This window comes from Argopecten irradians, chromosome 11, assembly GCF_041381155.1.
Source record: "Argopecten irradians isolate NY chromosome 11, Ai_NY, whole genome shotgun sequence".
In the NCBI taxonomy this organism is placed as follows: domain Eukaryota; kingdom Metazoa; phylum Mollusca; class Bivalvia; order Pectinida; family Pectinidae; genus Argopecten; species Argopecten irradians.
The window spans coordinates 38,981,619-39,003,376 of record NC_091144.1 but is presented as its reverse complement, the minus strand read 5'-3'; the positions used below and the strand labels follow the sequence as shown (position 1 = coordinate 39,003,376).

General features: G+C 35.3%; 1 protein-coding gene across 1 annotated transcript; it reads left to right on the top strand.

Annotated features, from left to right (window-relative positions):
• The first annotated feature begins 1,593 nt into the window (after nt 1-1,593).
• LOC138335520 (PC-esterase domain-containing protein 1A-like) lies at nt 1,594-12,782 on the top strand. The gene is made up of 5 exons (XM_069284652.1): nt 1,594-1,692; nt 3,876-4,049; nt 6,828-6,907; nt 7,372-7,604; nt 8,196-12,782. The coding sequence occupies exons 2-5, from the start codon at nt 3,965-3,967 to the stop codon at nt 9,043-9,045; spliced, it is 1,248 nt and encodes a 415-aa protein (XP_069140753.1). The 5' UTR covers nt 1,594-1,692; nt 3,876-3,964; the 3' UTR covers nt 9,046-12,782.
• The last annotated feature ends 8,976 nt before the right edge of the window (nt 12,783-21,758 follow it).

Below are 21,758 nucleotides of genomic sequence, written 5' to 3'. Positions count from 1 at the left end.
TAGCAAAACTGAAGGGTCTGTGTGCGACAACATATGGGCGTGTATTTTGGTCCTTTGATGCACATCAAAAGAATCGAATAACGATGCATTGTATGGCTTTGAAGTTGACCCTGGCACAATGGAAGGCTCTGCAGCCCCTTGATTAGTCAGGTTTTTTTCCCTGAACTACCTTCAGTTTTACCGTGAGAAAATCCAGAGGTGGATTTATAACGATGTTGAAAATAATCCCTGAAGTATCGAGGATGCTATCAGAGCCATACAAGAAAAGCTAGTCTGATGAAGTTTTGACGGAATAAACATTAAAATTTGGTAGACTTTGATTTTTTTCTTTTACCTGTTCGTTATAGATCTTTATATAAATCTTTTCATAATGGACCTCCTTGCTTCACACCAAGTAACATTAACCACATGTAAAAGTGGTGTATCTACATTAATAAATGATGTATCGTTAGGAAATGATAACCAAAGAATTTTATGGATACAGAGATTCGTTTAAAGGGACAATTCATTCTAAGAGAACATTAAAATTTGTACATATATCGGAAAAAACCCAGTTCTAATGGAATTTAGACCAGTCGGTTTTACTGTGATGTGCCTGAAAAGCCCATGGTGGTGACATGTGTGTGAAATTTTCAAACTCGCTCGCTGTCCGCCATTACACATTGTGGTCGAACTTCTTGTATGCCGAACCCTGTCCCTTGCTCGTAGAGTAATGCAACTTTTGTCTAGAACTGCTCAAATCGCTCTGACTATAGTTTGTTTACCTTATTAGGTGAATTATCTTGCCTCAAAATCATTTTATCACCTTCGCAGTGGTTATGTAGTTCATTAATTTAACGTGCGTGACTTTGGCTCGGGTATAGGTACAGCGCCCATATTCTACCTGCTTAATCGTATTGATCAACGATTTGATATTTCAACGATATTAATTAAAATACTTAACAATGACGTGGAATTTGTCAATGCTTAACGTTATTTGTTTCATAAGAAATATAGAACAATACATTATACCATATTTCACTTCTTGGTTATGTAAAAGAATTAGCCTGAGTGAATTGTCCCTTTAACGTGTTTACTTTTGTTGGAAACGCATAACATTGTAGCATAAAATTATTTAGAAATAGCCGTCAAATGGCTCCACGGCACCCACTGTTAACATTTATGTTCATTTCGTTTATATATGTACTGTATAAGAATATTTATCGATGATCAAAGTCAAATTTGAGCTTAAATTGTCATTTTGTACTTATATCACAATAGCATAACAAAACACAGTAACTAGGATTCTAGAGGGAAAAAATTCTAATTTTGTACCAAAAGGGGTCGTGTACCAAATGGGGTACCGTCACGTTAGACCAGAAACATATATATTTCTGGTTAGGCCTATATGACATAGCATATTGCTAAAAGTTTCTAAATTTTTGTAAATAAAAGGATATTTTTTATCTATCTGGTGTAATCTTTAAAGTTTGTAAAATTTTAATCCTGATTTGATTTTTTATTTCTAAGTTCATTCAGTAAAAAGTGTTCACCCCTTAGAAATAGACTCGCCTAAAGAACACGTCGTCTCGAACTAACCACTAATCTCCCCTTAGAGTCATAAATTGACTCGTCTACAAATCGAACGTCGTCTCGTGCAAAGATTGTCAACAACAGAAGCAGAACGTAGATTTGGCCTACAGAAACGGAAAGGTATAAACATTCTGTTATTTAAAACTGCCATTATTTTTGATTTCTGTATGTTTTGAAAATAGACAATTGTATCGCCTTTGCTACCTTTGTACAGTAGTGAGTTCTTCTTACCATTACCTGTGCAGTACAAAGATTATTTTGGCCTGAGGGGACCAAACCAGGCAAGTGAATTTGAAGATATCGTTGACAGTCGATGATGAAAGTAGATCTCTAGAAATGTCAATACGATTTTGACGTAGACCCTAGTCCAACCTTACAAAACTGCTCATACAGTAAAATCAGCAAAAATTGTGCATTTTCGGTAGACTCATCTGTCCAAATATTTCGTTGGGAAACCGTTGGGACTGTTCAGTCTGTCCACAGGGGCTTGTCTTTACAACACTAAATAAATACTTAATTTTTTTCTATGATCATAATTGTAAACTTAAGTGAATTCCTTTGGTCTGTTCGTACTTGATAACTGAACCTGCCAATCTGACCACAGGGCCATGTATAGAACTTTTCTATATGAAAAAATAGCCAGAAATACATATAAAATAACACAAGGGATTCATTGATCGCTTTTTTTCTCATTTCTTTGTGGTCTTTATAGACAGGTTGTGATTGTATAGCTAACGTTAGATACTGAAACATTATGTAAATAACTAGATCCTCTTGAGTGTCTGTTATTGATGAACAACCTTTATAAGTAAATTAAGAGATCAATTTATAGGCTATAATTTACAACAGTTTATTAGTAGTTAGTTTCCCCTGAAGGAATTACTTTTAAATTTCCCTCTAAAATGCATATTTTTCATCATATATTGGTTGTATATTTCTTCAATCATATTAACCATTGATGTACTACAGCATGTTTTAAGATAACTAAACCTTGTAATTACTAATTAGTAAGCCTAAAATAACTACTTTAAATACATTTCTGGATCAAAATAAAAACATTCAAATCCCCCAAAAATGTCATCCAACTTTTCCCCTATTTATAAGCTAATGCATTTTCCCCCAATACCTTAATTAATCCCTGAAATTAAGTAATGTGGCTGCAGAGCTAAAATTTGGATACCCAAAAGAAACAAATTAATTAGTGTAGGTTGCTGAAGTGGAGCCCTGTTGCCATTGCTACTCTGATTATTTTGTGTTCCAGATCTGTCCAGTCTTTTGACCAGCTGGTCTGCTTACTTTGTATTGTCAGGTACCTACATTAACACATCTATGTCCCGCTTAATGTGTATCTTGAACCACCTGGCTTTTATAATGGAAGCCATTTGATACTACAGGGTAAAATTAAGAGCTAAGCTGGAGTGCTTTAGATAACTGTACCCTGATGTGATGATGATTTAGGGGACATGGAGGTGTGAGAGTCCCCTCCCGGTGTAATTTGTTAACAGTTAAACTGTTGGCCCCTTTGTAGCAGGTTTAGGAGAACACAGGGGACACGGCCCTATCATCACCTAGTGTAATAAATTAGAGATCATAGCATTGTGTTATTACTGACCCAATAAGCCACAGATATCAATTAGTTCATACAGACTAGAATACTTTGATGTTTCAGTTAACTTAATTTCTCATCAAGTTGTATCAAAACTATACATATTTTCATGTAGAGATATAACTTAATTTCTAATCAAGAAACAAAGTTGTATAAAAGCTATATACCTACTTTCACTAGGAGTTATTGGTAACGATTAGAAAATATTGATTATAATCACAGAGAGTAGAAAGAAATTCAAAGTATATTTAGGGCCGCGAAATTTTGTTTTCAAACCTGTCTATTAAGACTACCCAAGGGACTGGAAAAATTGTCTTATATTATAGAGCCAAAGGTATGCAGGTTGAATTGTGTTGAACTTGGGACGCTAGAATGTGTTCTTATTGAGCAACAGGTCTTCATACAGAGGTCTTCACTAAGATAGGTTTTGCATTTGATATGGTTCAACCCTTAAAATTTATGGTGGTCACACTTCATAGCCCCCCCCCCCCCCAACCTTCCCCCCCCCCCCCCCCACAATAATCATCCTTTAACCTATTAATGGTAAATGTAATAGTTTCAGCTAGTCTCCTCCCATAGGTCCAATCCTAGCAGGTCTCAACATTGAATATCCATGTTGGATAAGATGCTTACCAGGTATCCTTGCAACATTTTGCTGATTTAAAGTGACTTAAATGTGGTTATTTCTTTGAGACAGTGAGCTGATCAAAGGTGGCTTTTCTTTGAGACAGTTTGTTCTTCAAATGTGTCTTTTCCTGGTGACATTTTGCTGCCTTGCCTGAGGAGATGGTGATCATGTCGGACATCTTTCTCCAGGAGGACATCAACCATATCCTATCAAACAAATTTGTGGTGATCATAGGAGATTCAAGTAAGTTTATCATCAGGATTAATTGTTAAATCAACCCAAGAGTTTTGCCTAAAATTGATTTTCCCTTACTTATTCTGAAAGTTGTTTGTAAATTATCAAAGATGCTCCACCACTGATGAATGGTATTTTTTCTCTATCAAAGACAGGAGTAGACCAATTAGTATTTTTCTCCGGTTACAAAAATTACTTATTTAACACCATTTTCATCATTGAAAAGTTGTTGCTTTTTATTTTATTTCTACATTTATATTATAAATAATTCATTGTATCTTAAAAAAAATGCATGGCACTATGCTCTATATGGAATGAAGTAGTGATTACGCATGTACCAAAAGCAATATAAATCATGATGTATTTTAATAAGAACTTTCATGAAAAGTCAAAACATGTTCAATACCACTGTAAAAAGTTGATTAGCAGTTACACATATATGGATGGAATTATAAATGTTGTAAATGTCACTGAAAAAGAAATAAATTTTCTGAAATTCATAATATCGTAAAGAAAGTTTTTTCAAAGACGTCACAAATACAAAATATTCATATTTTGGCAGCTGATAACTCCTTGATAAGATGACTGTATATGTAATTGTCCTAAATTTGGTTTTATGAATTGAACTTAATCAATAAATGTAGTATTCACTGTCCCAGCTATAGAATAAGAAGAATTATTTATGTCTTGAAACTAAATACAGTTTGTGGAACAATTTTTATGTAATTTTATAAGACTTCATATGTGGTAAAGTCATATAAAGCATAAGAATAGGATCACCAAGTGGTTGAAAGAAGTTCAAAGAAAACCGCAACTGCATTTGAGTTAATTTTTAACGCAGATATTATTGTTTGCTTCTTTCATAGTAAAACTAGTTTCTGGAAATAATGTTAAAATTTAACCTGGGAAAATAGTACAGGTAATTTTGTTGACGCAGCAGTTTTATTGAAATAAATACAGCCTGGGTATTCATAGGTATGGGAGGGACTTCTACCTACCGCGGCTTCCCCCCTCCAACCCCCATCCATTCCATTTCAGACTAATTACATTTCTACATCTCACTGAAAGACACAGTGTCTCATGGTCACACTAAATGTTTTAGGCAGTTCTGGTCCTGTAGCCTGAGGTAGATTTGCCCTGTCACTAATCTTATTTGACACCAATATCACAGGGTTATCCGATTACAACTGATACTATTAAAGTTCAGTACACAGGCTATTTATCAAACAGTCAGGATTTAATTGTATAGGTGATAAGCTATTGTTTAACTATAATTAAAGTTGAAAAATTGAAATACCCCCAAAAATTGACCCGAGTATCTGGGTAACCAAAAATAAGTGTTGCTCTAATTTCTGAGTAATTATTGAGTTCAAGGTTTAGTGATGGGCATAGGTACTTTTTAAAGATGGATTCCCGCATACTTTTTGCTTACCTAATTCACCCTGAAATTTCATAATGGACTGGTTTGTCTTCAGGGGTGAATGAGGAAATTATTTTCTGTAATTTTAATGGTTGTATATTGTAAGACCTTTTCTTTAATACCAAATTTGTAAAATAGAAGAAGTGATGAAAATTAATCAATTATCAGCTCACCTGGCCTGAGGGGGCTGTTGGTGAGCTTTTTGTCATGGCGCCAGTGTCTGTCAACTTTCAACAAATACCCTACTAGTTTTGTAGTTGTTGTTATGTGTTTTAATAGTTTTCAACAACACATATATTTAAATATCACGCTTATATGTCATGTTACTGATTGACTGATAAGTTATCACAATGCTCTTAAAGATGCTCCACCGCAGACAGAGCATAAATGACATTCATCATTAGAACAATAATTGGTGTTTTATCTTGTATATATAAGTTTAATTAACACAAAAAATAATATAACATAATTTATTTTGCCTTTGGTGCATGCGCAATTAGTACTTCATTCCATATAGGATAAAGTGCCACAGAATTTTCTCGGGATGCAATTAATTATTTTTTATATTTTCAACTTGAAGTAAAATTAGAAGCTCAAACTTTTCAATGGTGGTAATGGTGTAAAGTAAGTAACTTTTGTAACGGAAGAAAAATACTATATCGTCTGCTCCTGTTTTTGATAGTGAAAAAATACCCATTGTCAGCGGTGGAGCATCTTTAACTTTCACAGGCTTAAAGTATGAAATATGACAAAAAAAGTAGTATATTAATTTAAAGGCCCACTACCTTTCCGAAACGGCTTTTAATTTTTAAAATGGGAATGTAAAACAAGATCGATAATTTTGTGGAGTCCTAAAAATTATTAACTTACCGTTAATACTACATTTATCACCACCTTCTGAACGATTTGATTAAAATAAATAAAATGTTTATTTTCATAATGCGGGTCGTATTATGTTTCCCGCCGTCGTCCTAAATACCGCGCGGTAGTTGACTATCACTGCGCCAGACGGCAAAACAGCGAATTGACTCTCCGCTAATTTCATATATTACGCAGGCAATCTTGCATGTGTTTGGTGTCGTAACCTTATTTTAGATCATCGGTATGCATTTTCTGGTGTTATTAATGTTTTAAGAAACCTTTATATTTTGCTCCGGAAAGGTAATGGGCCTTTAAAATTATTAATCCAATATCAAAAGTATGCAGGATCCTATTTGTAAGGTTGGCCTTACCTGTTTGCAAAGAAGGAGCATGTATTGTATAAGAAAATTAACTAGTCATTGGTCTTTGAAAAATGCCTCAAGTTTCTAAGTTATTTTATGTCATTTTGGTAATATAACTATTTTCTTTGTTAATTTTTCACACAGTTCAGAGAGCTATATACAAAGATCTTGTTCTTCTCCTTCAAAGGAACCGCTACCTGAGTGATGCCCAACTACGCTCAAAGGTGAGGATGAATGGTAAATTGTGATTTGAAAACATAAGGTTGTAAAAGGGTAAGGGGAAGTAACTCCCCAAATGAAAACATTATTTTTAACAGTAACTCTAGCAACATTTTCTTATTTTGAATAATTGCTCAATTATGTATCCCATTATGTATCATATTCCATATTGCTATATTCTATACAATTTTCCTTTGGTACGATTTGAAAAAATCTGAATATTTATATTGTTTGTAAGTAAAATATACTTTCATATTAGGTACCATAAACTTGTTGGTAGATAAAACTTAGTTGATTACTTGGACTAAGGGAGATAACTGTTCGGAAATGTACATGAAATACATTGGTGAAAATTTAAGAAAAAAAAGGTGAAAATCTTAGAAGAAAAAGAAGACAATAATAGTAGACTTTGTAGTGATCGTTTATAAATTACATTATTTTGTTTATTAATTTATTTATACATTATCAGGGAGAATTTTCCTTCGTGAACGATGAGTTAATCGAGGGTGGAAAGAAGGCCAAAATGTGCAATGGGAAAGACTATAGAGAGGTGAGGCAGTATCAGTCTGACTTCCACCTGGTGCGCTTCTACTTTGTGACAAGGTGTTACAATACGTACATGGAGTCGGTCCTGTCTGACCTGATCTGTGACCCCAAACCTGACCTTGTCATTATGAACTCCTGCCTCTGGGACATCAGCAGGTGAGTTAATTACGACCTAGAACGAATAAAATGTACCTGCATGCCAGCCTACTGTATCTTTTGTACGACAGCATATCCGTCAAAAAGATTTTAGAGGTACAATATTACAGCTAGTTAAGATCCTGAAAGAATATTTGGGCAATTTAAACCTCAATTAAGTTTGAAGACAAACTGTCATCAATTTTGTCTTTGTAATATATATATATATGCAAGTATGAAATGACAGTATACTGAAAAGACAGATATTTCAGTTAATTTTTTTGGTGCAAGCAGATGGTGTGTATTATATGTCCCTCCATCACTTCACAAGCTTTCCACCTCTGGATTGCCAGTTCAAATCCTATGTAAAGTACTTGCCAGACGCTGGCTGCTGGTTAGTGGTTTTTCTCCAGGTTTTATGGCTTTCCTCCACTAATAAGCCTGGCACATCCTTAAATGACCTTAGCTGTTAATAGGACATTAAACTTTAAAAACCAAATGATTATGTTATAGTCTAATTGATCTTGGGTGAAGTAAAAGCTAGTTCATAAAAAAATGAATTATTTAGCTTTCTTGAGTCCTAAAAATTTTGGTTGGCTTTTATGATTTTAGATACGGAGCATCAGGGGTCGACCAGTATAAAAAGAACCTAGAGCGACTTTTCACCCGGTTTGAGGAAACATTCCCCAAAGACTGTATGGTGATCTGGAACACAACCCTCCCTATCTCAAAAAATGCTAAGGGTGGATTTCTTGTTCCTGAGATAGAATTTATGAACAGTACCCTAAGACTTGACATCCTGGAGGCTAACTTCTATGCCAGACAGATCGCTGTTTCACATAACCTCGATGTTCTTGATCTCCACTACTTCCTGAGGCACCAACTTCACCGACGCGCAGATGACGGCATTCATTGGGACATGACTGCCCACAGACGCATGACGAACCTCATCATGACGCATGTGTGTGAAGCGTGGAGGGAGCAACTGCCAGGACGAGTGGACCGGAACAGGAATGAGACCAAGCGTAGTGTTGACCTGGATCGTACAGACAATGGTCGCCGAGGCATCAGAAATGACAATAACCGGATAAGGGAGGACAACTCGAGGCTGAACAGAAATGATCGGTGGAACAGAAATTTCTCCAATTTCTCCATCACCAGGTCTGTCAACAACACCCAGACCACGTACCAAGAATACCTGGATGAAATCAGTAACAATCAGAACAACAATGCTGAGGTCTCCTGCGAGCCCAGGCCAAACGTGGCTGCCATTCAGAATGTACCCACTCCGTTCAGCCCCGCTAGCGTCCTACAGGCTTTTAAACAAATGTCAGCTGGCACCTACAATTGGCAACCGTACCAGCAAAGCACAATCCAACCCCTTAGTCGGGCATATTCACACTATCGACAGAGGGAAAACCCATACAACCACCGCTCTCTGAAGGTCGGCAACAGTTGGTAGGAGATTCACTGGTGTCTCTACTCGGGTTAGAATGTGTTCAGGTTCAGTTTGTTTGAGTTTACATTTATATTTTCTGACTTTTCAATGTTATTTGTAATACGTGGATGTGTGTGGTGACACGTGGATGTGTGTGGTGATACGTGGATGTGTGCGGGGATACGTGGATGTGTGTGGGGATACGTGGATGTGTGTGGGGATACGTGGATGTGTGTGGGGATACGTGGATGTGTGTGGGGATACGTGGATGTGTGTGGGGATACGTGGATGTGTGTGGGGATACGTGGATGTGTGTGGGGATACGTGGATGTGTGTGGGGATACGTGGATGTGGGGTGACACATGGATGTGTGTTGTGATACATGGATGTGTGTTGTGATACGTGGATGTGTGTGGGGATACGTGGATGTGTGTGGGGATACGTGGATGTGTGTGGGTGGATACGTGGATGTGTGTGGGGATACGTGGATGTGTGTTGTGATACGTGGATGTGTGTTGTGACTTGTGGATGTGTGTTATGATACGTCGATGTGTGTTGTGAATATAGGTATTTGTTGTGACATATGTATGTATGATTTGTCATATGACATATTTATGTTGTGTGTAATATAACGTGATATATGGACAAACCATGTGATATGATGATATATTATAAAAACATAGGCTTTACTTACCGGTATGTGTGACGTGTCGCTATGTTGTGTTTTCCTTTTTGAGTGTAATTTCATGCTCTTTTCTTTACCATAGTTTTAAGTTACTTAGTCTAGTGCTCCTCACATTTTGTTTTTAACAAGACTACATCATACTGTGTTGTATGATAATGTATAATAGTATAGACTAGTGCTCTCAGTTTTATTTATCAAGCCATTATGTTTTGTTTTCAACTTATTCTTAAATTACCAAGTTGAATATTCAAAACATAAAGATCATGAAAATTGTCCTAACTAGACATTGGTTATCTGGATATGTACATATCGGTAATCTTTAAAAGAAATAGACCAATTTGGCCACAAGAAGTCACAAAGGCCAATATTCCACTGATAGAACTACGTTCATTTTCACCCCTGATTCTCATAATGGACTGGTCTAGTCTTTGATTTAGAAGAGTCTAAATGTGTCTTCAGGGGTGAATGAGTTTAAAGGAAAGTGCCTGGTACCATTGTGCTGTCCCAAACAAAATGAATAAAAAAAATTAATATGACTTGCTTCAGTTTACATAACTACTTTCTTTATGATGATGTCTAAGTTTAAACTACTCACAGGCCCTATGGATCCTTCAGTATATGACTATTTCTATGTTTCACTTGGAAGACTTTCATTAAGGCCAAATGAAAAAATTTCTTGTTTCCGGTAACACCCTAAAAAAATGAAGGGTCGGTAGGTAGGGAATTTTTTTTTTATATTTTTTTCTCTTCATCCCAGTTTCTTGCAGTGAAAAACTGAAGTAGGCTTCAGTCAACCTTATATAAACCATGGATTTGATTTCTAGCAGATTATCGGTTTCTTAGATTTACAGAATTTGTGCCAAAATTCCTGATTTTGTGAAAAATTAAACAAAATTTAGGTTGTTATTTGTTTGCTTGAGGACAAAGCTGATAAAAAGTTTTTGAGTAGGCACTGATTTTATAGGGTCTGTCTGGTTACCAGAAACCAGAAACATATATAGATAGAGATTGGAAACTCCTTCTTTATCTGTGTTGACAGGCAGAGGGACCTCCGGTTTATAAGTATTTTCCCCTTGGCTAACTACTTTTGAGTGTATTCTTTTAAACATGACGTTTTTGCATCAGCATAAAATTTAAACATTATATCATGATTTGATGTGACCAGTTTTCCCAATTGATATTATTTTATATGCTTTTTGAAAGAATGAAAATAAGCAATTTTACCTGGTTTTTCGAAAATCAGACATTCAAAATCAAAAGTTCATTTTGTTTTATTAATACATTAGTTTAAATATTATTTTTTCTTTCCAAAATTGTACCATCTGAAAATTACTGAACTTTTAAATCGTATCAAAGTTATTCTGCTGTATTTATTTTCCCTTGGCTAACTACTTTTGAGTGTATTCTTTTAAACATGACGTTTTTGCATCAGCATAAAATTTAAACATTATATCATGATTTGATGTGACCAGTTTTCCCAATTGATATTATTTTATATGCTTTTTGAAAGAATGAAAATAAGCAATTTTACCTGGTTTTTCGAAAATCAGACATTCAAAATCAAAAGTTCATTTTGTTTTATTAATACATTAGTTTAAATATTATTTTTTCTTTCCAAAATTGTACTCAAACCATCTGAAAATTACTGAACTTTTAAATCGTATCAAAGTTATTCTGCTGTATTTAGCTATTCAAGAGTTTATCTAAAAAAAAAAAAACTGAGCTCACACAGAGGTAAATCTGCCGATCGTAAAAATGGCGGAGTTGCCAATCTCTCTAATATATGAAACACAGAAACACAAATATTTTTTTGTATGGCCTACTCTCCAAATTAAAGTTAATAATAATAAAAAAGTGATTCAGTTGTGATAGAAGGTTTATGTTGCAAATTTTATTTCATAGTTTTTTTTGTAAAACATTGGGAATTTTTGTTTTGTTTCAGTAAGATTATTTGATGTGAATAATTAAGTCATTTAATTTTACTTTTAACCTAAATTCTAAAATAACTTAAAAATCAGTGATTATTAGAATTAAAATATTGGCATCGTAATTACACACATGGGTGTTCAAGCAAAATAATATCTTAGTGTTATGTGAATTCATTCCCAGACAATTTTGTATGCAAGTAAAATAATTAACAATAAATCCAAGATGGCTATGAGTTATTTTGTAATATGGTTGTATTGTCAGGTAAGTCAACATCTAAATGTATTTAAAAACTTGACAAAATGATTTGTTAATTTCTTGGTCTTTCCAAAATCCAGGACGGCTGCTTTTTTGAAAAGCACATTTTAAAATTTATCTTGAGTTCCACTGGTGCAAATGAGCTTAGTTAAGGAAGCATATCCAATACTTGAATTGATGCCAATAAGGTTGTGTGATTATACTTGAAAGAAGACAGTTTATGTGTAAGGGTGTTCTGATTTTAGTGATCATGGATACTAGTATGTTGATTCTGATGTGACTGCTAATTCTAAGAATTGCTAAAGTTCACATGCACCAAAAACACGATTCCGTTCAGATCTATCGGAGTTTCTGCCCTTCGTTTCACTGTGTGTCAAAGGAAGGGAAGCAACTCAAGTACATCAGAATAAGACTTGTTTCCCTCACAAAGTGAGTAGATATAGAATCTGAATGATCTGAATAATTGTCTGAGATCATGCAGTATCCACCTAATTAATATCTTTATTATCATCAGGACCACAGGAATTTGGTACAAATCTACAACCATCTATATACCATATAATATATACTGTAATATATGTGTGGACTGTTGGTTGAGAATTGATGCCATGTCCCTGTGATCTGGACCAAACTAAGTTGTTGTGACGTCACCAAAGGATTGACTACCCTATTAGTGAGGCTAAATTGTTTGTGAAGTGAGGGTCATTCAAGCAGAAACATATGTATACTAGAGCTCTATATATACACAGTTTCTGATTCAAGATACTTTCGTAGAAATGGACTATTATGCAAGGACAATATTAAAAGCATAAATAGTATCATGTCCCTATATCTCGAAATGTAGTGTATACTGTACTTTGTAAATGATGTTTTAATAAAGGTACATCTTGGATTACAATTATCTTTTGTTTTTCACATTTTTAGCACAGGGGTCTGAGAATTTTTTTTTAAATGTACAGTGTATATAGAACATATAAAATACAAATTTTACGGAGTATTGATATAGACCCCTAAAACATAAAAAATGGGTCTATGGGCACTGGTGGGCCCAAATTGATACCAGCTGTAACTAATTTTCAGACCCCTGTGATTTTTAGCCCATCATATGATGATTTGCTATCAAATCGTATTTCGTTCCTGGTTCGTAACCAATTCCTCAGAAAGTCTGTCAGATTTTCTGATCTGAAAACCAGATGGCTGACAGACTGGAATCTTTGAATTTGACAATTATCATTATTTCTCTGAAACAAATAAACCATCAGACAACCATATTTGAATTTGACAAATAAAGTTTGTTTATTTAAGTTCAAATGAAATAATTTTCTAATTGATCCTTTCATAATTTAGCATATCCATTTTTGAGCAAATTTAACTGTAATGCCCCTGTGTGAATCAAATTTTCAAAGGAAGAAGGGAATTACCCTCTTTACTTTGATGGACAGATTATTCATTGGTAGGTGTAGAAACTATGGTAGTAACATGATGAAATGAAGGGATATAAAGTTACTTCAAAAAAATTACCTTGACCTTGGTTAAAGGGTTAAATATAAATAGCGAGGCTAAATGTAGAAATGACTTCTCACGATTTAAGAGGTCCAGCTACCTGTGATATGCTGAGATAAGTATTTTCCCAAATGAATTACCCTGTCTTTCATTCAAATAGAGTAAAACAAAGGATCGCCCGTGTTCAGAACATAGTAATGAAGTATCATCCGCAAATAGTTTGAAAGACTTTCAAAATTATCCAATATGTCCTTTATATATATATATATATATATATATATATACAGAATAAAGGGCATGGATCTAAAACTGACCCTTGCGGAACACCAGCATTAGTACTTGTATGGGGGATCTAATTTTTCATACAAAAACAGCTACTAGAAGAATTGACCGATCGCCAACTGCAAAGTCACGTTCGGTAAAAAGCAAGTTACATCATTTTGTAATTATTTTGCAAATTTATGGTTTTATAAGTAAAAGCTACAACTTGCCATATTACTCAAGTCCGTTCTTTTAACAATTGTTCAGCATGTGTGTGGTCAACTGTATCCATCGGTGACGATATAAATATATAATTCAATGTGAAATACTCACAAGAGACTAACTTTATAGCTAATAATTGGTCTATCTACCTGGTAAACATACTCATAATAAAAAAAATCACAGTAACCTTCAGTGTATTTTACAGAAAATAAAATGAAATAAGTGGAATTTCGATGTTGTTCGGTATCAATAATGTACATGTATCTAGTTAGAAAACTTTTTCTATTACATGATTATCATTAAGATTGTGATAGGAATACATAGATACGTGTCAAAAATTTGTTATATTCTGAAGGTTTGGAATGGATTCGTCGTTTCAAATTCAAATACAGGCGCGAAAAGTACCAACGTGTAAACATAGTCCCTAGCCCACAATTGAGCTTGCCATATGTATGTATGTATGTATGTAACAACGTAAATTCCTCCGTTTATTTTTCGGAGCACCCGCCTATATGACGGTACAACGAAGTCAGATACACTCCACAAGGGATTACTGGGTTTAGTGTCTATGGTATCTAACAACCAACTCTACCAACACAAACTAACTACAATTTATATACAAACATGCACATGCAACCATACATATAAAGAAAACAGTTAATTTAACAATTACCATATACACCCTGCCCCCCTACGATTGCACTGACACTTATATCTACGAATGAGCACTGGTTTTCAAATAAGAAACGAAAACATGTGTAATGAGAAAATATGTAAAAGAGTGAGAGGGATAGAGATTGGGACATAGATGAAGAATAGATGAAGTGGAGAGAGAGAGAGAGAGAGAAGGGGGGTATATTTTTCATTTTCGGACGTGAAAATGTCAAGGGTTACGTATCTTGTAACGTGAGTTTTCTCCGGAGACTCCGGTTTCCTCTTAATCTCACACCCCTCGTTATCGAAAGTGAGTTGTATAAATTATGTAACTTGTTTCACAATTTAGTATAATAATATTATATTTTATACATATATCTATACTTCAAATATAGATGTCTGTATTTATGAAATTAAGTGAAAGATATCTGTAATTAAAATTGATATATTTGTAATTAACATAGATATCTGAATTAAATAGATAAAACACCGAACAGCTTGTCATATACTTCACATGCACGAATCTTTGTTGGACACATCAAATAATAAAAAAATATATATAAAAAAAATACAAAAAAATATAATCCCCTTCCCCTAAGAAACTAAAAAAATACAAGATGTCTTGCTGTCTCATCTCAACCCTCTCGAGCTAAGTACGTGGCTTGTAGCGCGTAGAGAGTAGGGAGGGGGCTCATGTACAGAAAGGATGTTCTCAGTGTCACGTAGTCTACCGCGAAATGCTAATAGATCACATACACCATCGATTTCTGTCTACTCGATTGGCGATCTTCCTGTATTTCTGTGATGACACACTATTCTCGGCTATAAATCAGTACTCGGTTGGTTTTGAATGTATAATAATTATTTGTTTAAGCCAAATTTGAATTACCATAACATTTATGAGTTTCCGTGTAATTGTTCTCAACACTTGATCAATGATATTATTTTTTAAATTTCCGATCGGAACCACCTGGATTACCGAGGATGGTGCTACCGAAGATAGTCTGACATTGCCCAGTTAGCTTGCTTAGTCTACTTAATAAATTTCGTTATTTCTAATTTCTACCAGATTACCCACATATTAGACCACCAACATCAGATGGTAGGCTATTCAAATCGCCTTTCGGCCGTGGTCCATCGTCCTTGGTCCATCGTCCGTTAAAAATCGTGAATAATCTCGACCACTAATACGTCAAAAATGGTCTATATGTACTCTTGTGGGTCCCATCCTCGATACTCCAGGGGTTACTATCACTGATACTAAATCAACATGGATATAACGTCAGTGATAGTAACCCTTTGAATATCAAGGATGGGTTATATCGATATAAACTATAACTAATTCTCAAATCCATGTGATGTACACATAGATTTCAGCAGCACATTTATAAAAAAAATCACTCATTTTGAGATAAATAGGGTTAACTTTCTATTCCTTTGATAATATCTTTCCAAATTGAAAGATGAAGAAAACTTCACCGGGTAGAGATTTTCATATGTTGATAACTCTGTTTCATTAGACCCGATTTGCTCTAAATTGCCTCCAAGTTTCCTTGAATGTCCCCTGGTTAAACTATGTCCAACTTTTAAGCAACACAGTCAACTAAAGTATAGCTTTATTCGATTCTTTTGATCGTCATTTTGTTCATCAATTTAGGAAATCTCTGCAGACCTATGATTGGTCATTCTTTTCTCCTGAACTGCCTTCATTTTGATTATGAAATATTCCACTAGATTGTCCAGAGGAGCACATATCACGACAGTGATAGTAACCCCTGGAGTATCGAAAATGGTGTAGTCCCTTTGTTTACAGATGGCACTTGAATGTAAGAACGTCAGAATGTACCATTTTGGAAAAAAAATAATGTATTGGCTAGGTCTTCTGAGGAGAAACAGGTCGGTACCGCAGTTTTTTCCCCTCTAATATATATGCATAATACAAATATTTACACTTTTTCTAACCGTCACAGCCACATGGACTTGGCACGATTCTTTTAACCAGTAGTATAAATTCTATATATTATGGATATCCTGTGGTCACAGCTATTTATCCACTTCCCGAGATATACCTAACCCAAAACAAGAGTTACCTCGCTTGCTCCGTAATCTGGACTTGCAGCTCTGGGCATCGGTTGACAAATATTATCCGACAAAACTTATTTATTACATGCCCCAATGGATACACGGCACCAGAGATGTAATAATATTTATTCCAAACACAGAAGTTTATATACCACATTTTACCATTTACAATACAGATACATTTAGACCTCACCACTACCCATCAGCCCCACTACTTGAAAAATTCGATCGTTCCACAGGTGTCAGCTTGTGGTTTTGGAAAAAATATATAATAGCCTGTCCTTACTATTGTATGTCATCAGAAAGTACATACTGGTATGCAGACTATTATCTTTTTAAAAACCAGAAGCAGACACCTGTGCGTCGTTCTAATTATAACTTTATCAAAGTCCGCATACGTACATGTATATGCGCTTACTCACTATAATATTAACATTGCATTATTTCCCCAGCAATGTCATTCTACGTTAGTTTCATAATACATGTAAAATCAAACTCTACACTCAGTACTTGTATAATGTGAGGTCCTAACATACACCAAGTATAGAGTGTTGTTTTTACCTCTTTTTTTCAATACTTCGCCAGCAATATCATTCTACATTATTAGTTTCATAATACATGTAAAATCAAACTCTACACTCTGTACTTGTATAATGTGAGGTCCTAACATACACCAAGTATAGACTGTGGTTTTTACCTATTTTTTCAATACTTCGCCAGCAATATCATTCTACATTATTAGTTTCATAATACATGTAAAATCAAACTCTACACTCTGTACTTGTATATAATGTGAGGTCCTAACATACACCAAGTATAGAGTGTGGTTTTTACCTATTGTTTTTTTTCATTCAAGACCATCCTTTCCAATCTTTAGAAAATATTTAGAAGTATAAAATCACCACAAATTGGGTATTATGCATACATGTTTGCATAAAATTATTATTATTATGCAAGAGAATTTAAAGATAAGAATATGGCCCAGCCTGAAATTGCTTATCAGACACCGACATAAAATGCACGAAACATATTATTATGAACGCAATACTCCATCCTCGATACTCCAGGGGTTACTATCACTGTCTTAGATGTAACGACAGTGATGGTAACCCCTGGAGTATCGAGATTGGTACTTCTGCTGTAAACCTCAATATATTTTTTTTGTACGTGAATATCTTGTTTAGCTAAAATTAACTGCTATTTTGGGCAGAGATATCCAGTAATTATATAGAATGGCTGATATTATAAAGGTAAAGGCGTTGACTTTACATACATACATACACGTATCATAAAACACTTAGCACATAAATCAGTGCTAGTTACATCACTTCATGTGCTGTGAATTAAGAATAACACATGATCAATTTGAATTGTATAATTTACAAAAAATACATTATACATTCCTCTGCATGTGAATTCATTCATGTACATGGATAGCAGGATATTGTTCTACAAGCTGATTACATAGTCCACTGACAGAAAAATTTATAATTAGATTTTACAAGCACCTGTTTGGAACTGCAATGAAACACAGGGGCGTAGGAAGCGGTGGGGGCAGTTCTAAAAATGCATATTTGAAAGAAAAAGGGGTCCTCCTGCACATTTTTCGTACTTCATTCAAAAAAATTTGCGCTGCGCGGCCCATTTCCTAAAACGTTCAAGCACATAATGTTCAAACTTTTGATAGTAAAAATTCAATACACATGAGCTACACTAAAAATGTCCATTAAGGGATTCTACATACTACATTCGTATTTAAAAAAAATGTCTTTTAAAAGATTACTTTGTTTATATTTCTTAGCAAGACAATTAATTCATTGTTATTTTAAGTTACTAAACATGTTCAGATCGAGAAGGGTTGCACAATGATATGACGACACAATTATCACAACTAAATGCAGGTTACTTTAAATCGAATTACCATTGTAAGAACGCTTTAAAATAATTAAAATACATCGAAAAACTCATCTCAGCTATTCTAAATCGGAATTTTTTTCCCGGGGGGGGGGACCCCGGACTCCCCCCCAAACAACAAAATGCATCGTAAAACTCATCTTGGCCATTCTATATCGTTATATTTTTTCCCGGGGGAGACCCCCGAACCCCCCAAACACCAAAATCTCGCGCTTTCGGGCGCTCGCAAATTCCTCAAAATGCATCGTAAAACTCATCTTAGCCATTCTAAATCGTAATATTTTTTTCCCGGGGGAGACCCCGAACCCCCCAAACACCAATATCTCGCGCTTTCGGGCGCTCGCAAAATCATCAAAATACATTGTGAAACTCATCTCAGCCATTCTAAATCGTAATATTTTTCCCGGGATCGACCCCCAAACCCCAAAAAGCTCGCGCATTCGACGCTCACACGCTAATTTGGCCAATTTGCGTAATCGTTAACCCCAATGTCTATAAATGTGTACAAGGATTATATTTAATGATATATGAAAAAAAGTATATACGGTTGTGTGTTGAATTAAACTTCTCCTGTAGCGGGGGTTGGGGGGGTTTACAAAATATTGAGGACTTTTGCCCCCCCATTACGTTTCATCTTCCTACGCCACTGAAATATATTATATATTTCTTAAATTATCGCATCTGTTTTTTTCAGGGTTTATTTTCACACCAAATAATTACGCGAAGTAAAGAATTTTCAAGAATTTCCTTCAATGGCATTTCGTTACAGCATGCATACATGTATGTATATATGCAGGGAGTTATTTTAATATATTGTTGGGGCTAAGTGGTTATATTACCACAAGGCCCCCATCTCCCATCCCCGATACTCCAGGGGTTACTATCACTCCGGGTCGCAAGTTCGAATCCTATGTCTAGCAGTTGCTGGCTACTTATCGTTTGTCGGTGGTTTTCTTCGGACACTCCGGCTTTCCTCCTCCATCCAAACTTGCCACGTCTAATCCGTCTTTGCAAACTACAGAGTAAAATCTGCTCCTTTGGATAAATATTGATTGTGACGTCATGTTGTTGCGAACGTAACGTCATACTTTTCATTGAAAACGACGTTAGTTTCGCTCACAAAACAATAGATATTATCCGCAAAGGGGGGTAACTCTGTAAATTACAAAGACGGAATAGGACGTTAAACGGATAAAACCAAACCAATGGTCTTTGCCTGAAATGAATGCATACATGAAAAATATTGTAACAGTTCTGCCAAAAACAGCTTCATTCCCTAAAATGTGAACGTAACCTTTACTGCGATGTTGCCATGTCCTCTGTCGCACAAAATGATAACAAAAAAAATGTATTTATGACGTCATTATCATAATCATATGACGTCGCACGATTGTTACGGTAGACGGAAATATCAAATCTGAGCCAGATTTCGCACTCTTATAGAGAAACGAAATTATTTTTTCCCTATATTTTACTAAATACTAGTTACGTGATAATTGCCGAGGGTGTAACTTGAGGTAATTATTATTAAGTCAACCAGAGCGGTATAACACCACCAAAACAAGTATCCATAAGTTTTATATAAAAGTTGCAGTTTCTTTGGTAAATGTAAAAAAAAAAAAAAAATCTCATGTGCATGATCATTACTAGACTGGCCAACAGTCTCTAGAATATTAAAAAAATCACTAAAATTCGGCTTGATTATTTTTGTCTACTACATGCCTGAGTCTAGATCATTACAAGAAAAGCGTTGGCCTTAGAACGCCACCCTGAAGAAGTCGCCGTTTGGGCAATGGAATTCACAAAGGTCCATCGCTAGACTGGTCACCAGACCCCAAGTTACTGATAAGACTTTCTCATCAGAGTTCTCTACTAGATTATCTCACCCTAGTTTAAAACTTAGAATCAGGCATGTAGTATAAACAAAAATAATCAAGCCAAATGTAAGTGATTTTTTTTTATATTCTAGAGACTGGTGTCCTGTCTAGTCCATCGCCAATCGTCATGCACTACCTGTGAGTAACCCGAAAAATGTCATTGAGGTCAAATTTAATATAATCTTACATTTCATTATTACAAGTACACGAGACACAATGTCCCGCATCCTCGATTCTCCAGGGGTTACTCTCACTGTAATGGATATAACTGCAGTGATTGTAACCCCTGGAATATCGAAAATGAATATTTTGATACTAGGTCTGAAGTAAAGCATCCTCGATACTCCAGGGGTTCCGATCACTTACGATCTCTACACCCCTGGACTATCTCATCGTAAAACTGGAGGCAACAGAACAGAACAGGTAATTTAGTCCTTTGATGTACATCAAAAGAGCCGTATAACGGTACACTGTGGTTGACTATGTGGCTTTGAAGTTGGGAGTCGCTCTCTCTGTAGTCTTCAAAGGAAATCTTTGCTGGTTTGTGATTGGTCAAATATTTTCAGCTGAGCTGCCTTCAATTTCACTATGAGATAGTCCAGGGGTGTAGAGATCGTAAGTGATCGGAACCCCTGGAGTATAGAGGATGGAAGTAAAGATAACGTGACCTTGACGTTCATTCAAGGTCAAAGGGTTAGACCTTGTTTTGTTTAACACCTTGTTATTAACAGCTAGGGTCAATAGTGTGAAAAAAGTCAGAGTACTCGGAAGGAAACCACCGTCCTACGACTGTCAGTACTTGCGAAGTCTGTCCCAGGGAGGATTTCAAACTCGAAACTCAGAGGTAGGAGGCCCTTTAATTTTGTCGCAACATTAATACCACGTGGTCACCGCGACAAACATAATAGACAGTTATTCATTTATATTTAGAGACTTGGGCTAAAATCTGTGGAAATCAATTACAATGAGAAATCTTGGCTTTCGTCCAATGTCGCTTATGCTCAACTCTTCAAATTGGGCCTGTATATATATAAATTGTGTATCGTCGTAGCATACTACAGAGAGGGATAGCATTGTTTGTTGAAATGAACGACCTTGACTCTCAAGAGAACTAAAATTGGACTAACAACGCTTAGGTGAAAAGGGGTTTTTTAAATGAAAGATACAGTGTGTATTAACTTAAAATTCAAGGTCACGGTGTTCAAATTCATTGTTTAAATAAAATGAAACCAAATAGTAAAAACAGTGAGTGGGAGCTTTTAAAATATTGATTTTCCTTCCAACTGAATTCCTGTTGAATATAGTACTATCATTTCTTTGACAAATCAACACATCCAAAAAGCTATTATTTGTTA

What these genes read in the sequence shown, in the direction of transcription:
- LOC138335520 (XM_069284652.1), top strand. Translation starts at nt 3,965, where the DNA reads ATGGTGATCATGTCGGACATCTTTCTCCAGGAGGACATCAACCATATC. An exon ending in GGTGATCATAGGAGATTCAA is followed by an intron (nt 4,050 to 6,827) that starts GTAAGTTTATCA and finishes TTTTTCACACAG; the next exon opens with TTCAGAGAGCTATATACAAA. An exon ending in ATGCCCAACTACGCTCAAAG is followed by an intron (nt 6,908 to 7,371) that starts GTGAGGATGAAT and finishes ATACATTATCAG; the next exon opens with GGAGAATTTTCCTTCGTGAA.